The 26,485-nt window shown below is 45.4% G+C and overlaps 2 protein-coding genes and 1 pseudogene across 10 annotated transcripts in view; 1 reads left to right on the top strand and 2 right to left on the bottom strand.

The window, feature by feature from the left end:
- CCNDBP1 (cyclin D1 binding protein 1) overlaps positions 1-26,485 on the bottom strand; it is a 77,818-nt gene that overhangs the window by 46,976 nt on the left and 4,357 nt on the right. For 2 of the 8 annotated variants that reach the window (XM_087859209.1, XM_087859207.1), the window contains 8 exons: positions 26,380-26,476; positions 26,134-26,207; positions 25,098-25,174; positions 24,502-24,782; positions 23,106-23,166; positions 21,873-21,919; positions 21,509-21,619; positions 14,258-14,578 (listed from right to left, as the gene is read on the bottom strand). In XM_087859209.1, coding sequence (XP_087715335.1) covers positions 14,500-14,578; positions 21,509-21,619; positions 21,873-21,919; positions 23,106-23,166; positions 24,502-24,782; positions 25,098-25,174; positions 26,134-26,207; positions 26,380-26,476 — 827 coding nt within the window. In that variant the 3' untranslated portion in view covers positions 14,258-14,499. Of the gene's footprint in view, positions 1-8,763; positions 9,253-14,257; positions 14,579-18,436; positions 19,089-21,183; positions 21,620-21,776; positions 21,920-23,105; positions 23,167-24,501; positions 24,783-25,097; positions 25,175-26,133; positions 26,208-26,379; positions 26,477-26,485 lie in introns of those variants that run through there. The other 6 variants (XM_087859210.1, XM_087859208.1, XM_045771824.2 and 3 more) reach the window with 5 other exon arrangements.
- EPB42 (erythrocyte membrane protein band 4.2) lies at positions 1,598-20,671 on the top strand. Of its 2 annotated transcripts, none has more exons than XM_045771815.2 (13): positions 1,598-1,744; positions 2,905-3,090; positions 3,928-4,161; positions 7,140-7,258; positions 8,643-8,747; positions 9,614-9,791; positions 10,187-10,325; positions 10,603-10,706; positions 11,492-11,734; positions 13,965-14,264; positions 17,036-17,202; positions 18,305-18,438; positions 19,756-20,671. In XM_045771815.2, the coding sequence occupies exons 1-13, from the start codon at positions 1,624-1,626 to the stop codon at positions 19,916-19,918; spliced, it is 2,193 nt and encodes a 730-aa protein (XP_045627771.2). In that variant the 5' UTR covers positions 1,598-1,623; the 3' UTR covers positions 19,919-20,671. The 2 variants fall into 2 exon arrangements, with proteins under 2 accessions (XP_045627771.2, XP_045627763.2); XM_045771807.2 differs by having other exon boundaries at positions 17,030-17,202.
- LOC148107058 (cytochrome c oxidase subunit 7C, mitochondrial pseudogene) lies at positions 7,525-8,134 on the bottom strand (annotated as a pseudogene).

Genomic DNA, 26,485 nt, shown 5'->3' with positions numbered 1-26,485 from the left:
GAAACGTAGGAAACAACTTTGCAAGCTAGTTGTCCCCAACCCATTTACTAGGGATTTCTTATCTTCTCCACTGATTCAAAGTGCCACATTTAGCCCATACTTAATGCATACATTTTGGTCAATGTGCTTTTTCAAGTGCAGTGATGTCATACTATGTTTTAATATCTAGGAAGCCTGGTTATACTACATAAGAACTTAGAAATGTAGCATGACGAGGCCTACTAGATAGTAAAACACATTTTAGACGTTTTCATCTAAAACATCTTTATATCTTCTTAGATCTTTTTAGATTATATCTTATATCTTTTAGAAATCTCCTTTTTAACCTTAGAATCAGTTTTTCTAGTTTCAGAGGAAAAAAAACTTGTTAGCATTTTTATTGGGAATGCACTAAACTTAACAATAGTATTCTAAATTATTTTTTACAATCACTTTTTAGTTGATTCATGGTTTCCAGGTAAAAATCACATCATCTTCAAGTAATGAAAAATTTACCTCTTCATTTCTCATGAAGGATCATTTTTTGGGGGAGTAAGAAGGCAGCAGCTTCATTTCTTTCTTTCTTTTTTTTTTAACATAATAAGATTCTTCAAATGGCAATGGTTCAAAGTTAGAGGGGAGGGGGGTGGGGGGTGGGGAGAGGGGCTACCCCGGTGATGGGTATTAAGGAGGACACGTATTGCATGGAACACTGGGTGTTATATGCAAACAATGAATCATGGAGCACTACATCAAAAACTAATGATATACTGTATGGTGATTAACATATCATAATAAAAAAATAAGTATAAAAATATAAACAGGAGAAAAATCATCTTCCTACCCCATTCTCCAGCTCTCCTCCCCACAGGCACCCAATGTTCTTTGTAGTGTCTTTTATATCTTTCTATAGATATCCCATATGCATGCAGGCCAGCACAGATGCCCCTGAGAGTGCTCCCATTAGCACAGTCTTAGAAGCCCCAGCAAAACCTGGGCTTTAGAAAACCAAAGAGGGCCAAAGACGTCCTTTCCTGTGTCTTGTCTCCTCAGTGACTAAATAAGTAGAAATAGAAAAGACAAAGGCTCTGAGTCCCAAGATAGTTCCTAACTTTCTCTGGAACACTGTCCCAGACCCAGTGGGCTTAGAAGAGCTGGGTGTCTGACTTCTACTTTTAGGACATTTTTTTCTCACCAACAAATTCTACCTCCTTATCTGCTTCACACACATGAATCCCAGACACACAGGTTCTCTTTCTATTACCAAAACAACCACAAACATCTAGCAACTTGAAGCCCTGATATGTTTAGGGCCTGAGATTTGGAGTTGAATGTGGGCCTCCTGTTTATGGAGTCATGTCTTCCAAAGTCTTCCAGTATTGTCCAGGTAACATCTCTGAGGGTCTCTTGAGACCACTGAAGCGACAGACTTAGAAGTTTCCTCTCAGCTTCTCTAGCTGACAGATCTTCCCCCATTCCAGCCCCTACTTCAGCCTGGCACAAGAGATAAAATGAAAAAGGGTAACTCCCACCAGCAGCTGGCCCAAGAGATACCAATGGGGAGGGAGCAAGAGAAAAGAAACCTGTGGGGGACCTCACAGAAGGAGTGGAAGGAAACTCTACTATTTACAGATTCTTAAGCCAATGAAAGTACCTCTATCATTTTCTCTCAGGACAGATTCAGAAAGGCAGCACAGAGCAACAGTTCAAGACAGGCATTTTTTGTGGTCGAGCGGGGAAGTGTGGCCTGCAGCCATGGGACAGGGTGAGCCAAGCCATTTCTCCATGGGGTTTACTTGACTATCAGTAGCTCCTCCGTCATAACATGTTTTCATTAAGAGAAGTAGGATGGTGGTGCAGGTGATGATGGTGTGGCTATGGGGCGGGGGGTAGTAGGTGCTGCTGGTGGTGGATGCGATGGTTGGTGGGGCTATGTTGGGGGGTGGTAGTGGGTGCTGTGGTGGTGGTAGCAGTGGTATGGCTATGGGTGGCAATACGGTAGGCTGTTGGTGGTAAATTGATGGTCATAGTTGTGACGATGATGATGACAGTTAACAAGGATTTATGGCATCAAAACATGATCATTCTCACAGGGTTGTGATACATACAGGAGATAACCCTGGGAAAGCATGAGGGTGCCATAGCCTCAAAGCTAAGTGGGAGAGAAGGGGAGGTAAAAGTCAGGGAATCCAAATACAAGGGGCAGAGGCCAACATCAAGCAAGAAAATAGACAGAACCAGAGGATGCAGAAAGCTCAGGGGCTTCTGCATAAGTCTGTTAGTATATTTATAAGACTCATTGTAAAATGAGAACTGCCAGATAAGACTATCATAATACTCTCAGGCCCCCTCCTTGGAGAGTTTTTCTGGGCTGCATGGTGCTGTGGGTTTGGTGAGCCTTTAGGTGAAAGAGCCAAATATGATCTCAGGTGAGCTGGTTCTACTCTCTGGGCCTCAATCTTCCCATCTATAAAATAAGAGAATTGGCTCAGTGATTTCAAAACCAGCTCTAAAAACTATCTGACTGTGTTTGAAGAAGAAAGGAGTAGGGGTGAGCAAAATTCCAGGTTTTATTCATTGTTCTGGATAGGCACCAGAAAAGAAGGTCAACAATGAGGGCAAGCATTGCTCTTATTAATAATAGTAATAGTCTCATTTAATGGGACTTCCTATGCATCTTACACTGTGCTAAGTGTATTAATACATTAACTCATTTAATTTCCCCAACCCTGCAGGGAAGGATGATTATTCTAAGGAAGAGGAAACTGAGGCTCAGAGTGGTTAAGTTACTTGCTTTAGGTTACTTGCTAGTATGTAAGCTGAGCCAACGATTTGAACATCAGTTCAACTCTGACTCTAGGGCCTCTGTTTTTACTTAAGTTGTCACATTTACCTCCTCTCCATGACTTCCCTTTTCCATAATAGCCCTGGGGATCAAGAACTGTGACTTCCAGGCAGCAAAAAACAATGAGGAGCACCATACGAAGGCCATCAGCTCCCGGCACCTCATTGTGAGGAGAGGGCAGCCCTTCACCATCATCCTGCACTTCCAGGCTCCAGTCTATGCATTTACATCCACCCTGAAGAAGGTAGCCCTCATTGCACAAACTGGTGAGTGGGGCAGGCCTAGACCCCTTTGGTGGCAGGACAGGGCGGGAGGGGGGTGTGCTTCTTTCTCCAGCACCTCCTCAGGGAACAAAGGGGCATATGGCCCCCACTGCACCTGAACCTCAAGAAGTCCTATCCACCTGGGAGGGCTGTGGTGAGGATGAGATAACATGCCTAAAAAATAGTGTTTATTGGGGCGCCTGGGTGGCTCAGTTGGTTAAGCAGCCAACTCTTGATTTTGGCTCAGGTCATGATTTCGGGTCCTGGGATAGAGGCCCTGTGTGTGGCTCTGCACTCAAGGGGGAGTCCGCTTGAGGATTCTCTCGCCCCCTCCACCCCTCCCCCCGCTCTCTAAAATAGGTAAAATAAATCTTTTTCAAAATAGCATTTATTATGTTTCAGAAGTTGCTGAGCATCATTGTCACTAAGGGGTTCCTTTTGGTTACGAATATATCAGTTTTATAGAAAAGCCTGAATGGATCTAATCTAGGTTTAAGATAACATTTAATTGCTACTATTTATTGAGTTTGTACTACGTTATCAGATATTGGGCCAAGGGCTTCACATGCAGTATCTCATTAAAACCTCACATCTGCCCTACCAAGAAGGCATACCACTACGCCCATTTTATACACTATGGACCTTTTCTAGATGTAGGTCCACGAGCCCTGAGAACTTGTGCTCTCCCATCACCCTTTATTGCCTCCCATTACTGGATGGGCTGCTTCCATCCTCACTGAAAACCAATTTTCACCTGTTCCAACTTTGTGATACTTGATTTTATTACTCTGAGTTGTGAACAAAAGGTCCAATAACCAATTCATCTCTGTGTAACTGCAGGAGAGCACCCTTCCAAGGCCAACAAGACCCAAGCCATATTCCCAATTTCCCGTTTGGGGGATCAGAAGTGGTGGAATGCAGCAGTGGAAGACAGAGAAGACCAGTCCTGGACCATCTCTGTAACCGCACCCACAGACGCCATTATTGGCCGCTACTCGCTCCTGCTGCAGGTCTTGGGCAAGAAGCAACTCCTCCTAGGCCAGTTCACACTGCTTTTTAACCCTTGGGCTCGAGGTGAGTTTGGACCTGAACCAGCCTGGGCTGCACAGGGACTTATGGTATAGGAGCTGGGGCACAGCTCTGGCAGGAAGTGAGTGCCTCAGGCCCCAGGGGCAGCTCCCTCTAAGGAAAGCAGTAGCACACAGTTACTGTGGTACCTGCTCCCTGGATGAATGGCCTCTCAGACCCGGGGTCTGTGCTGGTGTCACCCTTGGCAGAAGCAGCCTGCGGGCCCCCCCGAAAGCAAAGGCTTATCTCACAACCAAACCCTGGTTCCGGGTCAGGCTATTTGGTCACAGGAGCTGGGACTCACTGAGATGACCCTGGGAGAGCTACTCCTTATTGTGACAGCACAGGGGCTGAGAACTGGAAAGTGGTTCAGGAATGGATGCAACCTGAGGGACGGGCTTCTGTTTCTCTCCTGGGCTCCCATAGTCTGTGTCCAGGGTGAATACAGGTTTCGTGGGACCTGAGATTTATTTATATAATTGGGGGGACCCTCTTTAAGAAAAAGAATACAAAATTTTGAGTTGCTTAGCCCTAAAGTGTTCTGTGCAAGTGAAGGGCCCAAAGCTTCAGCTTCATCAGCTCCATAATAAATCTGCCCTGTTTGATTGTCTCTGCTTCTCTCCACTTGTATGTTCTGTTCTTACTACCAGCTGCTGGGTCCTCTCCACATTGACCTGTCTAAATATTTGACTAGAGTGGCAAATTAAACAGCTAGTGGCCTGTAGCTCAGCAGACAAAGGGTGGGCTTTCCTGAGATCAGGTGACCTCCTGCAGCCCAACCAGTGGCCAACTCTGGCAAAGCTCAGCCTTGGCTGTCGGGGCTATTTCATCTAAAAAAGATCATCAGACGTGGTTGACATGCCCCAAACACAAAGAGGGCATCTCCTCTTCCTTTCCTTTCTGAAGGTTGAGTCCGTCTTTCCTTTTTAAATCTGCCACCCCCCACCTTAATCTTTGGGGCTCCCTGAAGCATTGCTTGGGGGAATGGAAAACAATTTCGACCAGCTTTCCCTCCGACCCAGACTGCTACAAGTGCAGAACCTTTGTCTTTCAGGAGTTTCACTGCCAGCCTGAAGGGGCCCTCCTTATAAGGCAGGGCTGGGAGACTAAAGGAAACATAGGGAAGCAGAAGAAATCTTTCTGGGTTCTTCCAACCAGTTCCTAACTCCCTTTCTATGTGGCATCTGAAACCCAGTGAACTCCCTCTCTCCACTTTTCTTGCATGGCGTGGGGTCCTCCAATCCCCCCTCCTTCAGATAGCCCTGCCTATTGTGGGTTCAGGCTCTGATTTCCTGATCCAAGGGGATGAGCAGGTAGAGCAATAGATGGGAACAAGTGTCCATTCAGGTGTAGCTGCCCCATGTGGGTAAATGTGGTGTCAGGGCCCCTTCAGCTGGGGGAGGACCCATGGCTCTTGACATATTTCCCTCCAAAGTTGAGGCTCTAGTGTACCTGCCTCGCTGACTCGAGCCCACATCCAGAGCTAGGCCCTCATGGCCAGAGCAAAAACACAGCTAAGACAGTTCTGAGACCATGCTCAGTTCAGTGGGAGCTCTTAGTTTTGACTCCATGCCAGGTTTCTTGCCTCTGTGCTTGGTTTGACCTGCCTGGGGAAGGCCTCCATGTGAGTCCATATGGAGACTTCTGGGTTGGCAGGGGTGAGTTATTGGCTCTGCTTATCTGAGAGGTGATTAAGAGATTTTCAGATTATTGGGGACTCAGTCCATCTTAACATACTTGGAGATGGGACTCTCCTGGACTCAAAAGGAAATTTTACATCCTATAATGAAAGTCCTAGTCATAAGCAGAGAACTTCATAAAAGGGGGCCACACCCCGGGGAGGGGGAAGGCAGGGTGATGCTACCTGTGCTCTGATAAGGTATCTCCCAGAGCCCTGCAGAGCCTGGGGCCCCGCACCTCTGTTTGAAGTGATTTCATAGAGAGTACTCAAGATGGAGGGGCAGGAGTCAAGGGCTCCTTGGGCACATGGTTCTGTGATTTCAGGCCTCAGTTTCTTCAGGGCTTCCCGATTTTTAACATCCTATCCTTCTGTTGTTTTGAGTACCCTCATCCCAGCAGATGCCTAGACGGATAATCTGGAAAGCCTTTTCTCTTATTAGTCCCCAGGAACCAGCCTCCCCTCCCCCACCCAGTAACACGTGCAGAGACACTTGGCAAACAGAGCAGGTCTCCCCGCCACTCCTGGCTTCCTAGAGTGTCCTCCTTAAAGCCCACCATCCTCCTCATGAACCCCAGCCCGACACCTTGAGGAAGGCAGCAGGAGAGGCAGGAGAGACTGTGGGAGTCTTAGACCCACTTGGATGCCCCCAGGGCTTCCACTGGCTTCTACTTCACCCAGCTCCACCGTTCCCTCTGACCCTGTCTTACTGGGTGCTCCTCTTCCTTTCTGCTCACCCCTGTCAACCTACGTTTGATTGGTTTTTTTTCTGAAACACTATTTTTAAATTTTTTTAACATTTTATTTTTAAGTAATCTCTACACCCAACATGGGGCTCAAATTTATAATCCCAAGATCAAGAGTTGCATGCTCTACTGATTGAGCCAGCCAAGCACCCCTGAAATGCTATTTTTTTAAAAAAATTGAACTTGTGACATATAACAGGCCCACTGGGAAGTTCCCTGGACTGTTGCCAAATTCTCTTGCCAAAAGCACTCTGGCTGCCCATGTCTTCCGGGAACAAGTAAGCTTTTTAAGGTTGGCTTGTTCCTGTCTGTCTGGCTGACCATGAAAGCCACCTTGGCTGACCCAGGAACTCGACCCCTGTTCCCACTCTGCACCAGAGAAGAGTCTGCGTCCCAGTGGGGTCAGTGAAAAAAGGGAATTCCTCCCCATTCTTCATCCTGCCCAGAGCTAAAGGGAAGGCTGGCAACCAAACCTGACCTGGGCAGGGAGGGCAGAGGCCTAGCTGTGGAGGGCAGGTCTAGCACCCCACAGGCCCTCATCCCTGCCGGCTTTTCACCAGAGGATGCTGTGTTCCTGAGGAAGGAGTCTCAACGCAGGGAGTACGTGTTGAACCAGAATGGCCTCATCTACCTGGGTACGGCTAACTGCTTCCATGAAGAGCCCTGGGACTTTGGCCAGGTATGGGGACCCCTGGGGAAGGACAGGGGACAGTGACTGCCCTATAACCTTCAGTGTTCAGGCCAGACAGGGCTGGCAGGTCCCAAAGCCTATAGGTTATGAGGCCATTTCTATTCTTTTTTTTTTTTTTTAAGGATTCATGCCGTAAGTTTATTTACAGACATACTGAGTATGTTGAATTCAAAAGTTTGATCCATTTTTCAAAGAGACTGCGCCTCTCAAAATGCTCCCTTTCACATCTGCTTAATGGATTAATTAAAACACCCTTATTTCTTAAGCAGTTAGTGTGTTACTACCAAATAAGGTGAAGCAAATCCAGATCCAAAGTACGTAGTCATCATAATTAGTAACTGCCACTTGTTTTCCACTGAAATCGGCAAATTCCTCCCTGGGCCCTCCTCACCGTGGCTCCTACAGACCACAGAGGTTGTCAACCAGCAGATGCTCTGTCCCGACACAGTGCTGTTGCAAGTTCTGCGAAACGTGCAGACACCCAAGATGGAAGAAATGGTGGCAGCACACCGAATCTTCCTTTTTAACAACCTTGTTCCCTGGTGTGTCAGTGAGGCTTCTTTTGGCAATTTCCGCCACGTGGTGCCTCTCCTTCCTCAGGGCCACGTCAGACCATCCTCCACAGCTTCCAGAGTTATCTTCCTAAAGGCCACAGCAAATCAAACCTCTGTTAAATCCCCACTGTCCACAAGATAAAAACTAAATGCCCTGGCTTGACCCCGAAGACCCTTCAGAGCCAAGCCACTGCTTTCCTTTCCTCAAGAGCCACCCCATGCTCCAGCTTCTGGCCATCCCCTGAACAAACAGGCTGAATATGCCTGGAATACCTTCCCTCCTTTATCACCCCAGAAAATTCCTACCCATCTTTTAAGACTGTCACAATGTTTTCCCCAACCCCCAAATGTAAGAGTGACTCTCCCCACTAGGCCCCATGCTCTGGGTTGGCATCTCTCCTAGAGCCCTGGCCATGTTGCTGAGATCTGTAGTCTAAGTGCCTACATGTCCCTCTCTGCTCCTAAACTGCGGGTTCCTCAAGAGCAGGAGCCGCCTTGGTCTCCTCCCCATGTGTGTCGGTGCTGGCAGGAGCAGTAGGAGCACACGAAATGGGAAACAAGAGAAATACAGCTCTGGTCCTCAAGGGCTCACGCCCTGTCGGGAAAGTCAGACAACATAACAGGCAAAGGATGGGACTGCATGGACACAGGGAGCAGGGGGCACGGTGGGAGGGAAGGAAAAGCCAGAACTTCCACGGGAGACAAGAAGGCAAGGCAGGAAGGAGAGGAACCTGAGTCTGGGAGAAATCTGAGGCGATGGTGGGGGATGAGTACCCAACCTGGAGGCCCTTCATCACAGTCCTGTGTGGTCCTTACAGTTTGAGAGCAGTGTCATCGACCTCAGCCTGGGCTTACTGAGCATGGACAAGCAGGTGGAGGAGTGGGGCAACCCCGAGCATGTGGCCCACATTTTGGGCACCTTGGTGAGTTGAGGTGGGGAGGGAGAGGAGCCCTCTGCCAGAGCTGCCTACATTTACTGCCCTGGAAATCTTCAAGTCACAAATGGTCCCTTCCTCCCAGGCTGTGGGGGTCAGTTCCTGGACAAAGTCTGAGTGAGGAGGGAGGACAGTAGCATCCACAAGGGAGAGAAAAGCAAAGGGAAGTATCATCCCTTGGGACACAAGCCAGGAGGACTAAAACTGGCCTGGATTTCCTCAGAGCACTCCTCCCTCTTTTGCCTCCTTCCACCAGCCCAACCTGCAGGCTTAGGTCCATGGGAGGGAGGGGTGGAGTCTATCTTGCCCAGTGTTTGCTGCTCAACTGGTCAATTGTTTTCATTTCTAAATTATTCCTAAGAATATACAGACCATGAAGGTATTTGGTACTTCCTTCTGTCCCTGAATGTCCTTTCAGAGGAATCATAAGCTCCCCATTTCTGCTTGTGCCTCTGGACTCCCCTCTGAAGAGGTGAAGAAGGACAGGGTCAACCTGTGAGGAGGAAGAATAAGGGGATAAGTGGGCCTTGAGGCCCCAAGTGCAAATGCCCTCAAAGGAATCAGGGCCAGGGAAGTGAAGGAGCAGTGAAACCAGCCCCCAGTGAGAGGCAGCTCTCTTGCTCCTCTTATGATGTGGACTTCGTTTGCCAATGTGGTCTACAAACCCCTGGCTTCCAGAGGACTAGATAAAAAGGAGAATTCCCCGGGGCCCCCCTCCTAGAGATTATAATCCAGTGGGTAGGGTGAAGCCCAGGAATATCCAGATGATTCTGATACAGGTGGCCTAAGCCTCCATACTACCCCACACTACCTGTCCTGGGCCCCAGATAACATCCGCACATTTCCGCAAACAGCTGCATGCTCTCAAGAAGAAGAGCGTCCTGCCCACCCCACAGACTGCCGCCGCCCAGGAAGGGGGCCTGCTGAACAAGCGCCGGGGCAGTGTACCCATCCTGCGGCAGTGGATCACAGGCCAAGGGCGGCCGGTGTATGAGAGTCAGGCCTGGGTGTTTGCCGCAGTTGCCTGCACAGGTACAGAGCCGGCTTGCCTGATGCACCCACGGGTCACCTTGGCTACTGTACAGCGTGTCTGCCCTGCCTTTTGGGTTGCCGCATGGCTTTCTTCCTGAAACTTTCTCTGCCCTTGCCCCAGGAGAGCAAGCCCTGGTGCTCTGTTGTATATTCTGTAAGCCTCGCCCTGCTGTATGCTCTGCCTGCTGCGTAAATATTTTGCACCTCATTTCTCGGCATCTATGCATCCTCTGCCTGTGCATCAGTCCCCCCTGCCGGATGCCCATGCCCCTCCTCTTTCCACAGTGTCAGGTGGCATTTAAGATCGTGCCTGCCCAGAGGAGACACTAAAATCACTAGCTATACATACCCAAGGCTCTCTGGCAGCCCCTGACTCTCTGGCCCCTTCCACGCAGTGCTGCGATGCCTGGGAATCCCTGCCCGCGTCATTACCACATTCGCCTCAGCCCAGGGAACCGGTGGACGCTTGTCTGTAGACGAATACTACAATGAGGAGGGCCTTCAGAACGGGGAAGGCCAAAGAGGCAGAATCTGGTGAGAAGCCCAGAGAGGATGAGGTCCCAGACATGGAAGGCTCCAAATCCACATGGTATAGCCTCATGGCAACCCCCTAGCACTGAAAGGAGGCCCTCAAGACTTTTGTAGGCAGGATGCTGATGGTCAATCGTGGCATGCACCCCCCCCTCTCTGGGAGTGCTGCAGCCACTTTTACAGTGTCCTCCCATCCCCATGGTAATAATGACTCTGCCATGTCTAGTCCTCTTCAGGACTACTTTTTTCCCCATTTGAATTACTCCTTTGGTACCTTCAGGATCTTCCAGACTTCCACGGAGTGCTGGATGACCCGGCCTGCTTTGCCCCCAGGTTATGACGGATGGCAGACTCTGTACCCACGTGTTCCCACTGGAGGTGGAGGTAAAGGCTGCGGGTAGGCCCAGTACCATCCTGGGCTGCACAAAGCTATATAAGCAAGGAGTCCCTCGAAAACAGGAGAAGCAGGAGGTTCAAAGGGGGTCTGCATCTTCTAAAACAGGAGAAGGGGAAGGAATGATAGTGGCCAGCAGAATGCTCACCTGAAGCCAACAGGCTTAAGGGAACAAAGGTGTTAGCCATCTAGGCCTAAGGCCATGGGGAGACTTGCCCTACCTCAGAGCAATGGGCGAGGGAGCAGAGTCTCAATGAAGGGTAAAAGGTCTTAAGTTAGCTGATGGGTGTGCTGGGTTGGGGGCTTGTGGGGTGGGATTTCTGAGGCTCTGGATGTGGATAAAGAGGGTAACAAGATAGGCTCAAGCTCGGAGAAGAAATCTTCAGGAGCCATAAAAGGATTGCTCTTCCTTTCTCAGCAGCCAAACAGTAATAGAGGCTGGCACACAGTAAGTGCTCAATAAAGGTGACCCATTCCTATCATACCTATAGTAGAGCTGGCTAAGGAACTCCGGTGTACTACGTTCCTCTGAGGTTCTATTGTCCAGTTTCTAACAGGGCTCCTACCACAGGCCATGACCAAAAAGCATTGTCCCAAATAACTGTGAATTTCACCACTGCAATGCCCTTTTGGAAACTGCCTAGTGCCCAACCTCTGATCCTGATCTTGGGGGAGGGAAAATTGGGTATAGGTTGGAGACTGAGGTTATGCAGCTCTGACTCAAAGTGAGGTCTTGGCACGGTTCCTCTTGCTCACTGACCTTTTTCTCCCTCAGTCCTGGGGTCCTGTGATCTGGTCCCTGTCAAAGCAGTCAAGGAGGGGACCCTAAGCCTGACCCCTGGAGTATCAGAACTTTTTGCCACAGTAAATGCCTCATGTGTGGTCTGGAAGTGTCGTGAGGATGGCGCACTGGAGCTGACCAACTCCAACACTAAGTATGTTGGCAACAACATTAGCACCAAGGGTGTGGGCAGCAACCGCTGTGAGGACATCACTCAGAACTACAAGTATCCTGAAGGTATTGGGCAAGGGAGGGCCCCAGGCTTCTCAGCACCTGAAATGCCAACAGAGGGGAAGGGATGGGCCAGAAAGACGCAGGCCAGAGAGAGTCACACTGTTCTCCCCATCACATAAAATATGGTTTTTTAACCCCATTTGATAATATCAACATTTTGGGCCAGATAACTCTCCATCGTGGGGGGTTGTGCCTCATAGAATGTTTAGCAGCATTCCCACACTGCATCCACTAGATGCCAACACCTTACTCCGGGTGTTTCTAAATGTCCCCTGGGGGGAAAAAGTGCCCCCAGTTGAAAACCACTACTATAAAACAACACACTTAATACCAAGCCCAGCTGCCAGAAGATGTTCTCCCTCTCTCTTTCTTACCCTCTCTTCCAGCACCCCAAATCTGTTCCTTCCTCCATACTGATTAATGGCACCACCGTCACCTATTTGTCCAAACAAGAAAGCACCCTCTTCAACTCTCCCTCCTTCACTGTCCCACATTACTCTCACATCTGCTTCCTCATCTCCTTCCTCACTGCTTATAGAAAATTCAGGGCCTCAACATCTCGTCTGTAGCATTGTAATAGCCTCCCAACTGGACCCCCTCGGCCCAGTTTCTCCATTATCATTCCCTTTCCAAATTAGTTTCCAGAGGGAGCTTTCTAAGACACAAAATAATGTTACTCCCCTGCTCTAGAATATTCCACAGCCCCCACTGCCCTTGGAATAAGTCAACTCCTTCACTTAGGAAGACATGAGTCCCCACAGACCTGTCCTTAGAGTCAGTAGGACTTGTCCAAAAGCTTGCTCTCCCACCATTCAAGGGGCAAATGCGTAACATGTGAAGAACTAGAATGACCTGGAAAAGACATGCCATACCTGTAGTGGATCTGCCCAACACAGACCTTTTTTTTAAAGTTTTTATTTAAATTCCAGTTAGTTAACATACAGTGTAATACTAGTTTCAGGTGTACAATATGATTCGACACTTCCGTACATCACCCAGTGCTCATCGTGACAAGTGCACTCCTTAATCCCCATCACCTATTTCACCCATCTCCCCCACCTACCTTCCCCCTGGTAACCATCAGTTTGTTCTCTGTAGTGAAGAGTCTGTTTCTTGATTTGTCTCTCCCTCTTTTTTCCGCCTTTGCTCATTTGTTTTTTTCTTAAATCCCACGTATGAGTGAAGTCATATGGTATTTTTCTTTCTCTGACTTATTTCACTTAGCATAATACACTCTAGCTCCATCCATATCATTGCAAATTGCAAGATTTTATTCTTTTTTATGGCTGAATAATATTCCATTGTGTGTCCATTCTTATTCATTCATCAACTGATGGACACTTGGGCTGCTTCCATAATATGACTAGTTGCAGAAAATGCTGCTATAAACATCGGGGAACATGTATCCCTTTGAATTACTATTTTTGTATTCTTTGGGTAAATACCTACTAGTGCAATTGCTGGATTGCAGGGTAGTTTTATTTTTTTAACTTTTTGAGGAACCTCCGTACTGTTTTCCAGAGTGGCTGCACCCATTTGCCTTTCCACCAACAGGGCAAGAGGGTTCCCCTTTCTCCACATCCTCACCAAAACCTGTTGTTTCTTGTGTTGTTGAGTTTAGCCATTCCGACAGGTGTGAGGTGATATCTCATTAAAGTTTTGATTTGCATTTCCCTGATGATGAGTGATGTTAAGCATCTTTTCATGTGCCTGTTGGCCATCTGTATGCTTTCTTTGGAGAAATGTCTATTCATGTCTTCTGCCCATTTTTTAATTGGATTTTTCATTTTGGCGATGTTAAGTTTTATAAGTTCTTTATTTTGGATACTATCCTTTACCAGACATGTCATTTGCACATATCATCTCCCATTCCGTAGATTGCCTTTTAGTTTTGTTCTTTGTTTTCTTTGCTGTGCAGAAGCTTTCTATTTTGATGTAGTCTCAATTGTTTATTTTTGCTTTTCTCTTGCCTCAGGAGACATATGTGGAAAGAAGTTGTTATGGCCGATGTCGAAGAAGTTATTGCCTGTTTCTAGGATTTTTTATGGTTTCAGATCTCACATTAGGACAGACTCTTTCTTTTTTAAGCTAAATATGGCCTTAGAGGGCTGGAGAGCTCGTGTGCCTTTGGCATTTGAGTAGCAGTGGGTAAATGAATCTTAATCTTGGACTTTCATTGGAAGGGTCTATACTCTCTGGATAAGAGGCCTGCTTTATTTCCTCCATTCTTCAGGATCTCTTCAAGAAAAAGAGGTGCTGGAGAAAGTCCAGGAAGAAAGAATGCGACATGAAAAAGACAGTGGCATCCATCCTCCCAGTCTCAAGACTACTGAGCCTCTGTACATGTTCTTGAAAGCACCCAGCTCCCTAAACCTCGGAGGGAATGCCCAGTTCTCAGTGAGCCTGGCTAACCCCAGTGACCAGAAGAAGGCAGTGCAGCTGGCATTTGGGTTGCAGGCAATATACTACAATGGCATCCTTGCTGCTGAGCTCTGGAAGAAGAAGCTGTCCCTTATGCTTGATGCCAACAAGGGTAATTCTATGGTCCCCCAGGTATCCCCAAACCCCAGCTCCCACCCTGAGAGGCAGCAGCCATGGGGCACCCCTGAAGGTCTGAGGAGGTGGCTTATAGGCCCTGGTGTGCCCTCTGTTTCTCTGCCATTCAACACATATCTACTCAGCTTCACACAGACCAAAGCCCCCACAATTCCAATTGCAGTGAGATAGTAAACAGACAATGGTAGCAGTTAAAGAAGTGTTTGATAAGGTCAACAGAGTACAATGGCAGGGGAGCATCTCACCCAGGTTAGAGCAGGCTGTTTCCAGGTAAAGCAGACTGCACTGGGCCTGAAAGGATGAGCAGGAAGGGTAGAGACAGGCAGAAAAGTGAGTCACGAATATTCAAGGCAGAAGGAACAACATGTGCACGGGTTCTTCCTCCTCCCGCAAAGTCCTACTTAATTGGTCTGGGATGGGGTCCAGACATTGGTACTTTTTAAAAGCTCCCTATGTTATCCTAGGGTTGAAAGTCCCTGGACTAGAGCAGCTGTTCTCAAACTTTGCTGCCTATCAGAATCACCTGGGGAAGTTTGATGCTCAGCCTGCATCCGAGACCAATTAAATCAGAAACTGCATGGTTGGACCCAAACATCAAAAACTGTTTAAATTCATTGAGTGATTCCCATATGCAGATAAGAGAGAATCAGTGGACTGGAGCTTGTCTACATTATTGCAACAGCCTCCTAACCAGCTCCCCTGCCTCCAATCTCTCCACCATGCTCCCTTTCTGAGGGGGGCAGAGGCTGGATCACGCAGGGGCTTGTATATCATGCCAAGAAGTTTGAGTTTTGTTCTTTGGGTAGTGGGAAGATGGGGAAAATTTGAACTAGAGGGGCCAATGTGATCAGAAATCCATTTGAAAGAAAATAACTTTTGTACCAATGGAATGGAGAGGTCATATTAGAATAATGACTCTCAACCTTGGCTACTGAATCACCAGGGAACTTTAAAAATACTGCTGCCTGGGCCTCACTGCCAGAGGCTGATATAAGTGATCTGGTGTGTAGCCTGGCAATGGGACTGTTTTATAAAGCTCTCTCCATGATTCTAATGTGCATCTAATGTTGAGAACCACTGGATCAGAGGTTGGAAGGTTTTATAATAATCAAGTCACGGCATGAAGGACAAATTAGACTAGCAGCACTTCAAATGAAGATGTATTACGGAGGTAGGATAGATTGGACTTGTGAATATGTGTGTGTTGGGGGTGAGAGGGTTGCTTCCTGTTTGGATGAGCCTCTAGAATAGGGAGAATGAGGAAGAGCAAGTATGGGGAGAAGAATGATGAGTTCTGTTTGTGGCATGTTGGGTTTGAAAGTCCATAAGACATCCAAACAGAGATGGCCAGTAGGCAGCTGGAAACCTAAACCTGAAATTCAAAATAAAGGCCTGGGTTGGAGACCAGCAGGATAAGGGGGCTGCCAAGAGTCAGGGCATTGATGAGCTCCTGGGGGTGGAAGAATGGTTGTGAGAAGAGAAGAGAAGAGAAGAGAAGAGAAGAGAAGAGAAGAGAAGAGAAGAGAAGAGGGTGAAAGGGAACCCAGGCAGCACCAGCATGTAGGGGGCAGGCAGGAAAGAGAGCAGGGAATAAGGGAAACAGAGAAGTCAAAGAGAGGAAGGAGCACCCAGCAGGGGCAGCAGAGCGGCCATGAGATGTCAAGGCTGAAAAGGAGACACTGAGGGAGTGGTCTTACTGAGAAGTGACGGCAAAGGCCAGCTTCCTGGGGGCTAAACTGATGGAGAGTTGAGGAAGCAAGACCTAGTATACAGTCTTTCCTGGAAGAACAGACAGAAAAAGGCTGAGTGGCAGTCAGCCAGGGACACTGGGTAGAGGGAGGGTGGGTTTTTTTGTTTGTTTATTTAACAATAAACAATAAAGCATGCTTACATGCTGAGGAAAACTATCAACAGAGAGGGAAAGATGGAAGCCTCAGAAAAGATGGGTTATAACTGATGGTTATTGGGGGACATGAGAGACAACTAGAATAACTGTAGCTTACTTTTGGTAAACACAGTGTTAAGCATTCCATATGCATTATCTGATCTATTCTTACAACAACCTTCTGAGGCAGCAGCCGTTATTATCCCCGCTTTAAAGATGAGGAGATCAAGACACAGAGAGGTTACATATTTTGCCCAAAAGTTATACAGCACAGTGGTGGGGTCAAGATGGAGCACAGACTTAAAAAGTGGAGGGTTTACTTGGGGAGGGAGGACATCTCATCTTCCTGGGGGTGGTGGGAGCAGGGGTAGATGACTATGTCTACAGGCTGGGACTGGGAACATGAGCTTGAGAAGATTCCTAGACAATGAAAGATTACATTTTCTCTGCAAAAGGGAAACAGAAGAAGCAGAGAATAAGAAGGAACTAAGTAAGCATATATTCAGCAATGACTGTGTGGCAGGGTCTGAGATAAGCACTCAGTAACTCATTTAACACAAGCAACCCACCAGGTAGGTGTTATTATCAGACAAGGAAGCTGAGGCCAGAGAGCTTAACTTGTTCTAATCTGCAGGGGTCTTCCACAATCCCACTGAGGTGGTCTCTCAAGAGCACTGGAGGAGGCAGTGATGGTGGTAGGGGGTGGGGTCTTGACTGAGTTCAAGTTTGAAACTGCTGTGAGAAATGAGCCATCTTTCTGGCTTCAGTGAGATACTCACTCCTTCACATTGTGTGTAATACTGCCTGTTTCCAGAGCACATACACTCATGATTTGCATTGACTCGGCTTGTGCTAAGTTCCAGGTGAGGAAATCCCCGAAGAGCTGTCCTTCTTCCATTTTGAGCAAAGCCCACCAGAGAACAGCTTCCTCAGACTCACCGTCATGGCCACGGCAACGCACTCTGAGCCCAGCCTTAGCTGCTTTGCTCAGGAAGACATCACCATTTGTAGACCACACCTTACCATTGAGGTAGGCACCAGTCTTTCCCCAGATCACTGTAGTTTGCTCCTGTTTCAGAAGGAATCAGAGCCCCTCAAGCTTCAGGGCAAACAACTGTGCTGTAAGATTACTAGAAAACGCTAGGTTGGGAGATCCTTCTCTTGAAAGAGATGGTTTCTTACATATGCTATTAAGGTTTACATCTTCCAACTTCTTTTTCTGGTTACATAAAGATCTTAAAAATCAGGTTCTCCCCAGCTGCTGCCTCCATATTTGGGTAGTACTAGCCTACCTTTATTTAGCCCTTTATACATATGGCAATGTATTTTTACCTTCTTTCTTCAATACAAAATCCTTGTGAGGTGGAACTATTCCCATTAGTCGGGTGAGGAAATAGTTCTAGAGATTACCATGCCCATGATCATGAAAATGGGTGTTTTAGAGGCTTATGGCTCTTGATCTAGTCCTCTTTCCACATGTCTACCCTGACCAAAATGAATGCGACCTGCTCCCAGCCCTCAATGAGGTTATATTATAGTTAAGTAAAGGAGACACAGTGTAAGTGCTTCAATAGAGGTACAAAGTCACTATGACATAAGTGAAATAAGGGGATTAATTTCAGCTGGTGGGTTTGAGGAAGACTCAATAGAAGGAGGAGGCATTTATGTTGAGCCTTGAAAAATAAGTAAGCTTTAGTGCAGAAGTTGGGGAAGGCCATTGCAGGCAGAAGACTGACCAGAGAGGCCCAAAAGAAGGGAGTATGAGGGGGGTAATGAGATGTCATTTAGTCGAGGGAGGAACAGGTGAGGCTGGAGAAGGGGATTGGGGTCAGACCATGAAGGGCTCTGAATGCCAACCAAAGCTGAATTCTGAAGACAATGGGAACCCCTCCAAGGTTTCTAAGTGGAGGAGAGGCACCATCAGAGATGGCCATGGACGAATCAAGGCAAGGGTAAGTGTAAATGCAGGAAGACCAGAGAGAAGGGTAAAGAAGTCAGGTGTGGAGTTTGAGTTCGGATGGCAGAGACAGGAGAGTAACTGTGGAGAGTACAGGGAGGGTGCCTAGGAGGGGAAGCAGTAACTGTAGCCCTGTGCTCTTGGCATCCGCTCCAGGTTTTGCCTCTTCCCACAGATGCCAGAGACAGCAGAGCAATATCAACTTCTTAAGGCTTCAGTCAGCCTCTATAACTTCCTACATGCTCCCATGAAGGACTGTGTGATCTCCCTCTTTGGAAAGGGGCTCATTTACAGAGAGAGGAGGTACAGGTAAGAGACCACAAGCTTCTCGGGGCACCTGGCTGGCTCAGTCAGTTAAGCACCTGCCTTCAGTTCAGGTCATGATCTCAGGATCCTGGGATCGAGCCCCGCGTCCGGGCTCCATGCTCAATGGGGAGCCTACTTCTCCCTCAACCTCTGTCCCCCCACCCCCAGCCCCGCTTGTGCTCTCTCTCAATAAATAAAATCTATTTAAAAAAGAGAGAGAGAGAGAAACTACAAGCTTCTCATCTCACTGAAACATCTCAACTGGTCAGAAAGGCAGGGACCCAAGATTACTGAGATTTGTCTGCAAAATTACTGCAGAAGTCCACACTCCGTCCAGTAGTACAGGAGTTTCTACCATTTCTCCACTTTTCTCCACTCTTGGCAATACTCAGCTTTCTTTTTTTCCATTCTAATAGAAATAAGGTAATATCTCATTATTGTTTTGATTTGCAACTCTTCAAATGTTTATTAGTCTTTTCTGTTTCCTCCTCTGGAAAAGATTTGCTTTTATCTCTGCCCACTTTTCTTTTGGTGCTCCTGCCTTTCCTCCTTGTTGATTTGTAGGAGTTCCCTGTATGAGTCCTTTGTTGGTTTCAGATGTTCCAAGTATCTTCCTTCATTATCTCTTCTTCTCTCACTGTGTCCACCACTTCCTTTGTTGAAAACACAGTATACAGTTTAGAGTTCACGGTGCCTACTCCTGAAATCCCTGGTAGTTGTCTGGTTATCGAACCAATGCCTCAGCCTTATGAAACTCAATGAATCACTCTTGCCAGTAATTTGAGAGGAGGGACTGCCAACATTTAACTACACTTTCGTGGTATCCCAGATCAACTGTGGGGGGAAGCTCCTCAAAGGAAATCTGTGCTACTCCTGTTGTCACTGTAAAAAGGTCCACAGGCCAGTCAGGAGGTTGCTGATAGGACACCAAACACCACCTGTTAACATACTGACCTCTTCTGTAAATGTCCACTGTACCCTCGCAGCACTTAGCAATGTGAGCGGTCCAAAACCACAGCCTTCCCAAACTTACCCAGTACTATTACCAAGAGGGGGACCAGACTGAAGTCACAGGTGATAAAAGAAATAACAGATGCAGCCTGAAGCCCTTAGAATAGGATATTTCTCTTCTTAACCATGCAATCGTTTGCCATAGGGAGGCTCCTGTCTTCTATCTCCTTAAAACCTCCTGTTTCAACAGTAAGGTACTCAAATGTTTATTTCTTCACAGTTTACCTCTTCAAGCAGGGAAGGATCAGAATCACTGAGACTAGCAAAGCAATGGGACAGAACTACCACCTGCCTTTTCTTTTATTTCAGATTAGCTTCTGTGTGGCCCGGAAACATCTTGTACACCGAATTCCAGTTCACACCAACACAGGTGGGGCTCCAGAGGCTCACTGTGGAAATGGACTGTGACATGTTCCAGAATGTAACCAACTACAGAGATGTCACTGTGAAAGCCACTGAACTGCACGCATAAATTTCCATTAAGTACCCCATAATTAAAGTCTGATGTTGATAACATGAACTTAGCCCACTAGAGAAATATGAAAACTATTACGTATATAGAAAACAGGCCCTAGGAGAAAAAAAAATGGAAGGGCTCCTTTTGTACAAAGTTATCTTTTTTTTTTTTTGGTTTACAATACTTTGTTGCTTTGGCCTTCTCTCAGTTTGATTTTAGTTCCTTCTCTTTATGACTCTTATTATAAGTATAAAATGGTACTTGATAAAAGTAAATTAAAACTCATCTGATGTAAGGAATTTCAACCCAAGTACACACTAATTGCTCAAAAGAATGACTACTGTGGCTGATTAGAACTAAAAAGACCATGGGGACATCAGAAAGGCAGATGGGATAAGTTACCCCCATGCAAGGAAAAGGACTGGCATTAGACATCGTGGAGACCTGCAGCACATGCATAATCCCAAGTCAGGTCACCAGAATACACATCATACAGGTTTACCTTGCTTTCCAATAGGTGATCTTCTGCACCAATGCAAAAATATAATTAAATGGTGATGGTCGTGCAAAAGGCTTAACTGAAAAGGCCCTTAAGACTATATAAACTCTCTTATACATTTGCAAATTTTTGGTGTACAAAAATTTTGTATTTACATTTGGAAACACATGTCATGTATAACAGAACAATAATATAAGTATGCGTAAGAAAAACAAATCTGTTCTATAAAGTGGACAAACCTAATAAATGAGCTCAATACTAAAAAATAATTTTGGAAGCATGGATGGAATAATATTCAGGACTTAATGATAAGAATAATGATATTATATAATATGCTGAAGCACTCTGAGGAGCTCTGAAGTCATCTTCTCTAAATAAAGTCAGGTATTGGGTACCTGGGTGGCTCAGTCGGTTAAATATCTGCCTTTGGCTCAGGTCATGATCCCAGGATCCTGGGATCAAGTCCTGCATCAGGCCCCCTGCTCAGTGGGGAGCCTGCTTCTCCCTGTGCCCATCCCCTCTGCTCATGCGCTCGCTCCCCCTCCCCTCTCTCTCGCTCAAATAAATAAAAATCTTAAAAATTAAAAAATAAATAAAAATAAACAAAGACAGGTGTTTTGTTCTAAATACAGTTCTGATCAGAATCAGATCTTTAGACCTATAAATCCAAATGAAAGCAATGTGCTAGTCTCAAACCACTGTATCTCTGGTAGAAAGAAACTTTGGAAGGGTACTTATTGAATTACCGGCAGATCAGCATTTTATTAAGACTATGAACATGTTAAGCAATGAAACAACACACTTTATTGTAAATAGGGAATAGGGCAGCTTCTACACGAATCTCTGAAAGGCGATTCAGGAACACAAACTCATGCTATTACCTTTTGAATCTAGCACAGAAAAATATATCACACTCATATAGCTTATAAATAATTGCCAGTCTGGCCTAACCAACAATCTTTGGTAATAGTGTCTCTTGACAAGTATGGACAGGAACTCCCTTTTGATGCAGAGAGCTCTAGCCCCCTTTTAAAAGCAGACATCAGAGGCTACCTGTGATAGTAAAGAAAGGAGAGAGGAGAGTACAAATGAGCCTGAAAACTCACAATTCAAGTTCATTCTGAGTGAGTTCCTTGATTCTGTTCATGCAGTGATCAACGGCGTTAATGAGTAAAGGGATCCAACTATCTTCCGGCTGTGGGGTCACATGACTTGCTCTGCAAATGGAATGGGGAAAAAGAGGAGTTAATCTTATACTGTCAGGGGAAAATCCTCTCACCAGGGAGCACAGAGGAAACTAGTAAGACAAGGCAAGTTTCTTTGTAGAAACTTCGCTGTTCCACAACCCAAGTGGAAAGAAAATACCACACCCACCTTCTTCCACTTCTTGAAGTGGGGCTTTGGGAATTGAGAATGACTGGATGGGTTTATTCTCAAAAAAGCTATTTGATGAGAAGTCCTCATACTCACTTAGTAATTTCAAGTGCCTTCTTTAAGACAGATACAAGTTTTGCAGACTAGAAAAGAAACAAAGAAATTACTCACCCTGAGCCCCACATAAAAAGGGAAGAAGAGCTAAGATATGTTAAAAGACTCAAGTAATAAAAAACTATATAAAAAAAAACCTTGAAGGAAACATAAAAACAAAAATTCTGATTAGATTAGGGTGGTAGGATTATAGGATTCTTCTCTATTTACGAAATCTTATTAATATTTTTGTTATAGCATTCCTATGTTTTTAAAATTTTTTTACTACTTTTAAATTTAAAAAACTAGAACAAGTTAGAATATAACCTGAATTTACCCCAACTGCTGATAGCTCCAAATATATAGCAGAAACAGCTAGTGTTCCTTTAAAAAAAAAATTTATGTACAGAATTTTAAGCACACCAATAACAAGATAAATGAGGACATACGTATGCCACCAATATATGGTACACATTTTAAAATTTTTATTTGGAGTAATTGACAAGGCATAAGATGTTTATTTCTTAGGACGTCAATTTTTAGAGTGAATGTGAAAAAAAAGTTAATGCCCAAAAGGATCCTATTCTACTTTAAGGTGTTCACACGCCGTGAAGATACATTTGATGAATTTAATTACTACCACCTAATTTATCAAGTATTTCTAAGACTGACAATTCTGAATGTAAGATATAAGCCATTTGGCAGTTTTACTTCTCTTCCCACTGACTGTAGAGATAATCTGAGTCTCTAAAAGTAAGACAAGAGAATTCTCTCTAGCACAGGACCCAGGACTTGAAAAAATAAAATAAAACCAGATTTTTATAAAGAGCTTGACCCTCTGTAGTTAAATCACCCAATGTGCTTATATTAGAACACAGTATGTTTCTGGACACGTATTTTTGCCTACACCAGAAATCAGAAACTTAATGACTTTAAGTTAACAGGATCCTAAAGTACTGGGGTAATTCAGAATTTCTTTTCAAAGTAGCATTTTCTAAGGTCTTTGGGTTCTTCTAAGTGATTACCCAAGTGGTTATGGAAAAGAGTACTACCAGAACTCAAGGCTTCAGTAAATATTTATCAAGCAGAAATACATGTAAGAACTGTGACATTATTGCTGTTCTTCCATCCAAGTGTAACAAATAAATGTATTCCCTATAGCTTAAAGGAAATACTAGTGGTTAGTGAAATCCTACCAGTTAGGTCAGTAGCTAGTCCCTCAAAGTTGGTACTTACGTTGATTCGCACAGTCAAGTGGCACATAGGTGGATATATGCTCAGAGCCAAATCATCCACACTAGGGGCAGAAAGCAAAAATAACCATTAACAAAAAAAGGAACAAAGCTCAACTGGGTGGTTTCCAGTACACAGTTAAGGATGTGACCAGTGAGAACCTAACTGTCCAATAAATGCCTATCAATTCCTTAAACTGGGCAACAAGAACCAATTCAACTGGTATTTACTGAACATACATATATACCCCATTTCACTAGGCAGCTGGGGGGAAAAACTCCCTTGGCCCATAAGATAGGACATGATTAATTCAGTTAAAAATGGGAGGATCTGGAGGCGCCTGGGTGGCTCAGTGGATTAGGTATCTGACTCTTGGTTTTGGCTCAGGTCACGGTCTCCAAGTCTAAGTCTGGAGATTGACCCCCACCCCTCTGGGCTACGTGCTCAGTGGGGAGTCTGCTTCTCTTCTCCCCTCTCTGCCCCTCCCCTCCCCTGCTCACTGCTCTCGCTCTCTAAAATACTTTTTAAAAATGGGAGGATCTGAAACCATTAATTTAATAACTGATACAAGTGGAGCTCATCCATCAAACACACTCAAGTGGGCACTATTTTAACCAAGTGATGAAATTTAGTACCACCAATAATGGGACAAACTAACATTACGTGCCTTCCCCATATGATGCAATGAGAAGCACAAAACACTCAAGAATCTGATATCCTTGCCGAAAAAATATTTTAACTTGAATATAATCGATAGTAATGAAAAAGACAATTACATGAATCTAGATTTTTGGATGCCTGCAAGACAACTGACCTAGATTCTTTAAAAAGTAAAAGTAAAAAAATACTAAAAAGGACAGTGACTATTATAGTTACAAAAGACTACAACCAAACCAGACTACTGCAAGAAATGACAACCAAATGCAATGTGACACCATGGCAGAACCCTGGATTAAAAAGAAAGAAAGAAAAAAAAAAAGGCTATAAAATACATTTTAGAGACAAAAGAGGGAATTTGAATATTAAATATCATTCTATTCATTGTTAAATTTCTTGGATGTAATAACAAGAATATCTGTTCTTAGGAGATACACTCTGAAGTATTTAGGGGTGAAATGTCATTGATGTCTGCAACTTACTCTCAAATGGTTCAGGAGAAAAATGGCACATCCTACCAGAAATGGCACGTCCATACAGAAATAAACCAATATTGAAAAAAATGTGTGAACAACAGGTGAATCTAGATGAAGGGTATATGGGTGTTCACTGCAATACTTTTTCAACTTTCCTATAGGTTGAATATTTTTAAAATAAAAAACTGGGGGAAAAGCTTGGGGTGACAGCACAAGCTAAGATCATATGCTGCTGCTCACATGTTTCAAGTAGGGATCCCGCTTACCTAGGGCTGATCTCATCAGAAATATCCACAATGTCATCCAGCTGGGCCACCTGATCTTTCTTCCCATTCTCTGCCACTGAGATCCGGATTTTCTTCAGGCAGGCTTTGGATGCTCTCACCAGTGCAAGGCATGGGATTATGAGCTCTTGATCTTCCTCTGACCAATATAAGTCCCGATTGTTTGGACACCCCAACCCATCATCCTCTTCATCACCATGGTTGTCAGAGTTGTCCTCACTGTCATTTAAGAGGCCACAGTATGGGTCACATTCTTCCACAGCCTAAGACATGTCAAAAAAAAAAAAAAAAAAAGAGAGAGAGAGAGCCTGTTATACTTTCAGCATCATGTCTGAGTTATCCCAAAACATCAGCCAGCTACTTCACCAATGGCCACAGACTTGAATCACTTCATAAACTCTGTTCTCACTCTCCTAGCCTGGCAATGGACAGAGGGGAATGGTACTAAATCACACGCTGGCACGGGGTAGGAGATGGGAGTTGAAATCCAGGATTGAGGATGGGACTTTACTGAGTCAATGCTCAGGCCACCTCCTTTCTTTATATTCTCATCTACTATCATGGAGTTGTCCCCTCACCTGCTCCATTTCCTCATGTGCATCCTTCACAAAATCCACATTCTTTGTCAGCATTGAAAGGGCCGCAGCTTTGTTATCTATGAGTGAAAAATCAGAAGCACTAGAATAAAAGAAGAAACCTACAATTCTGTCAAGTCGGCAACTGACAACCAATAGTGTTCCCATTTGAGGAGAGCGCCCAGGAGAGTCAACAAGAGCAGTGGTTTAATGTAAAATTTGTTTAATACCATCCTCTGGGTACCCAGATAGGAGTTAAAAAGCTTTTCATCATTGGGGCGCCTGGGTGGCTCGGTCCTTAGGTGTCTGCCTTTGGCTTGTGTCATGATCCCAGGGGCCTGGGATTGAGCCCTGAGTCAGGCTTCCTGCTCAGCGGGAAGCCTGCTTCTCCCTCTCTCACTTCCCCTGCTTGTATTCCCTCTCTCGCTGTCAAATAAATAAATAAAAATCTTTTAAAAAAAGCTTTTCATCATTCACCACAAAAAATAAAATGGTCATACGAGAGGGGCCTAGATGGCTCAGTCGGTTAAGTGTCTGCCTTCGGCTCAGGTCATGATCCCAGGGTCCTGGGTTCGAGCCCCACATCTAGCTCCCTGCCCAGCTGGGAGTCTGTTCCTCCCTCTCCCTCTAGCCCCCACCCCACTTGTGCTCTCTCTCTCGATCACTCTCTCAAATAAATAAAATCTTTTTTAAAAAAGTGGTCACACAATGTTTTTCATCAAGGTCCTCTTGGATGAACACTGCTTTTGATCTAGCTGGCGCTACCTCGTAAGTGCTTCAGTGCATTCTGGGAAAGACCAGGAGAACAAACCACATTTGTTCAACAAGATAGGGCCACAGAAAGAGGGCTAAAAAAGTATGAGAACTAAAGACTGAGAAAAAATATTAATACTTATCTTTTGATATTGATAATAAACTATACGTATTCTACTAAACTATAAGTTAAAATACATCCGTGCTACAAAACTAGAAACTAGATAGGAGAGAACTGTCTGCTTTGGCCAGAAGAATCAATGGCTTGTTTCCCACTCTCACCCACCTCTTGGTATCCGAGGCACCTGCTGGCATGCAGTCCAGATACTGTTGTAGGAAATAAGGTCACTGTTCTCTGGGCTAGAGAAAGGAATCAATAAGGATATATAAGGTTCCTCTCTCCTTAGAAGCTCCTTCTTGCTAGTCATCATTCTTGGCTGTTAGTAACTTTGCTGTTGAAATGAGTTTTTTTCCCCCCTCCCTGAAGCAAGAAACCTCATTAACTTGATAACCCCAACTGAGGCATTACTACCTCTGAGCTGGAGTAATGAAAAGCACATCCACAAGTTGAGCCATTCCATCTACGATGTCCAGAGTGGCGTTCCGTACCAGCTTTCTCAGGGTGATTCCTGGAGAAA

Source organism: Ursus americanus, chromosome 36, assembly GCF_024610735.1.
Source record: "Ursus americanus isolate L20-20 chromosome 36, mUrsAme1.1.p, whole genome shotgun sequence".
NCBI classification, from domain to species: Eukaryota; Metazoa; Chordata; class Mammalia; order Carnivora; family Ursidae; genus Ursus; species Ursus americanus.
The sequence above is the reverse complement of the archived record's forward strand: the minus strand, read 5'-3'. Positions and strand labels throughout refer to the sequence as shown.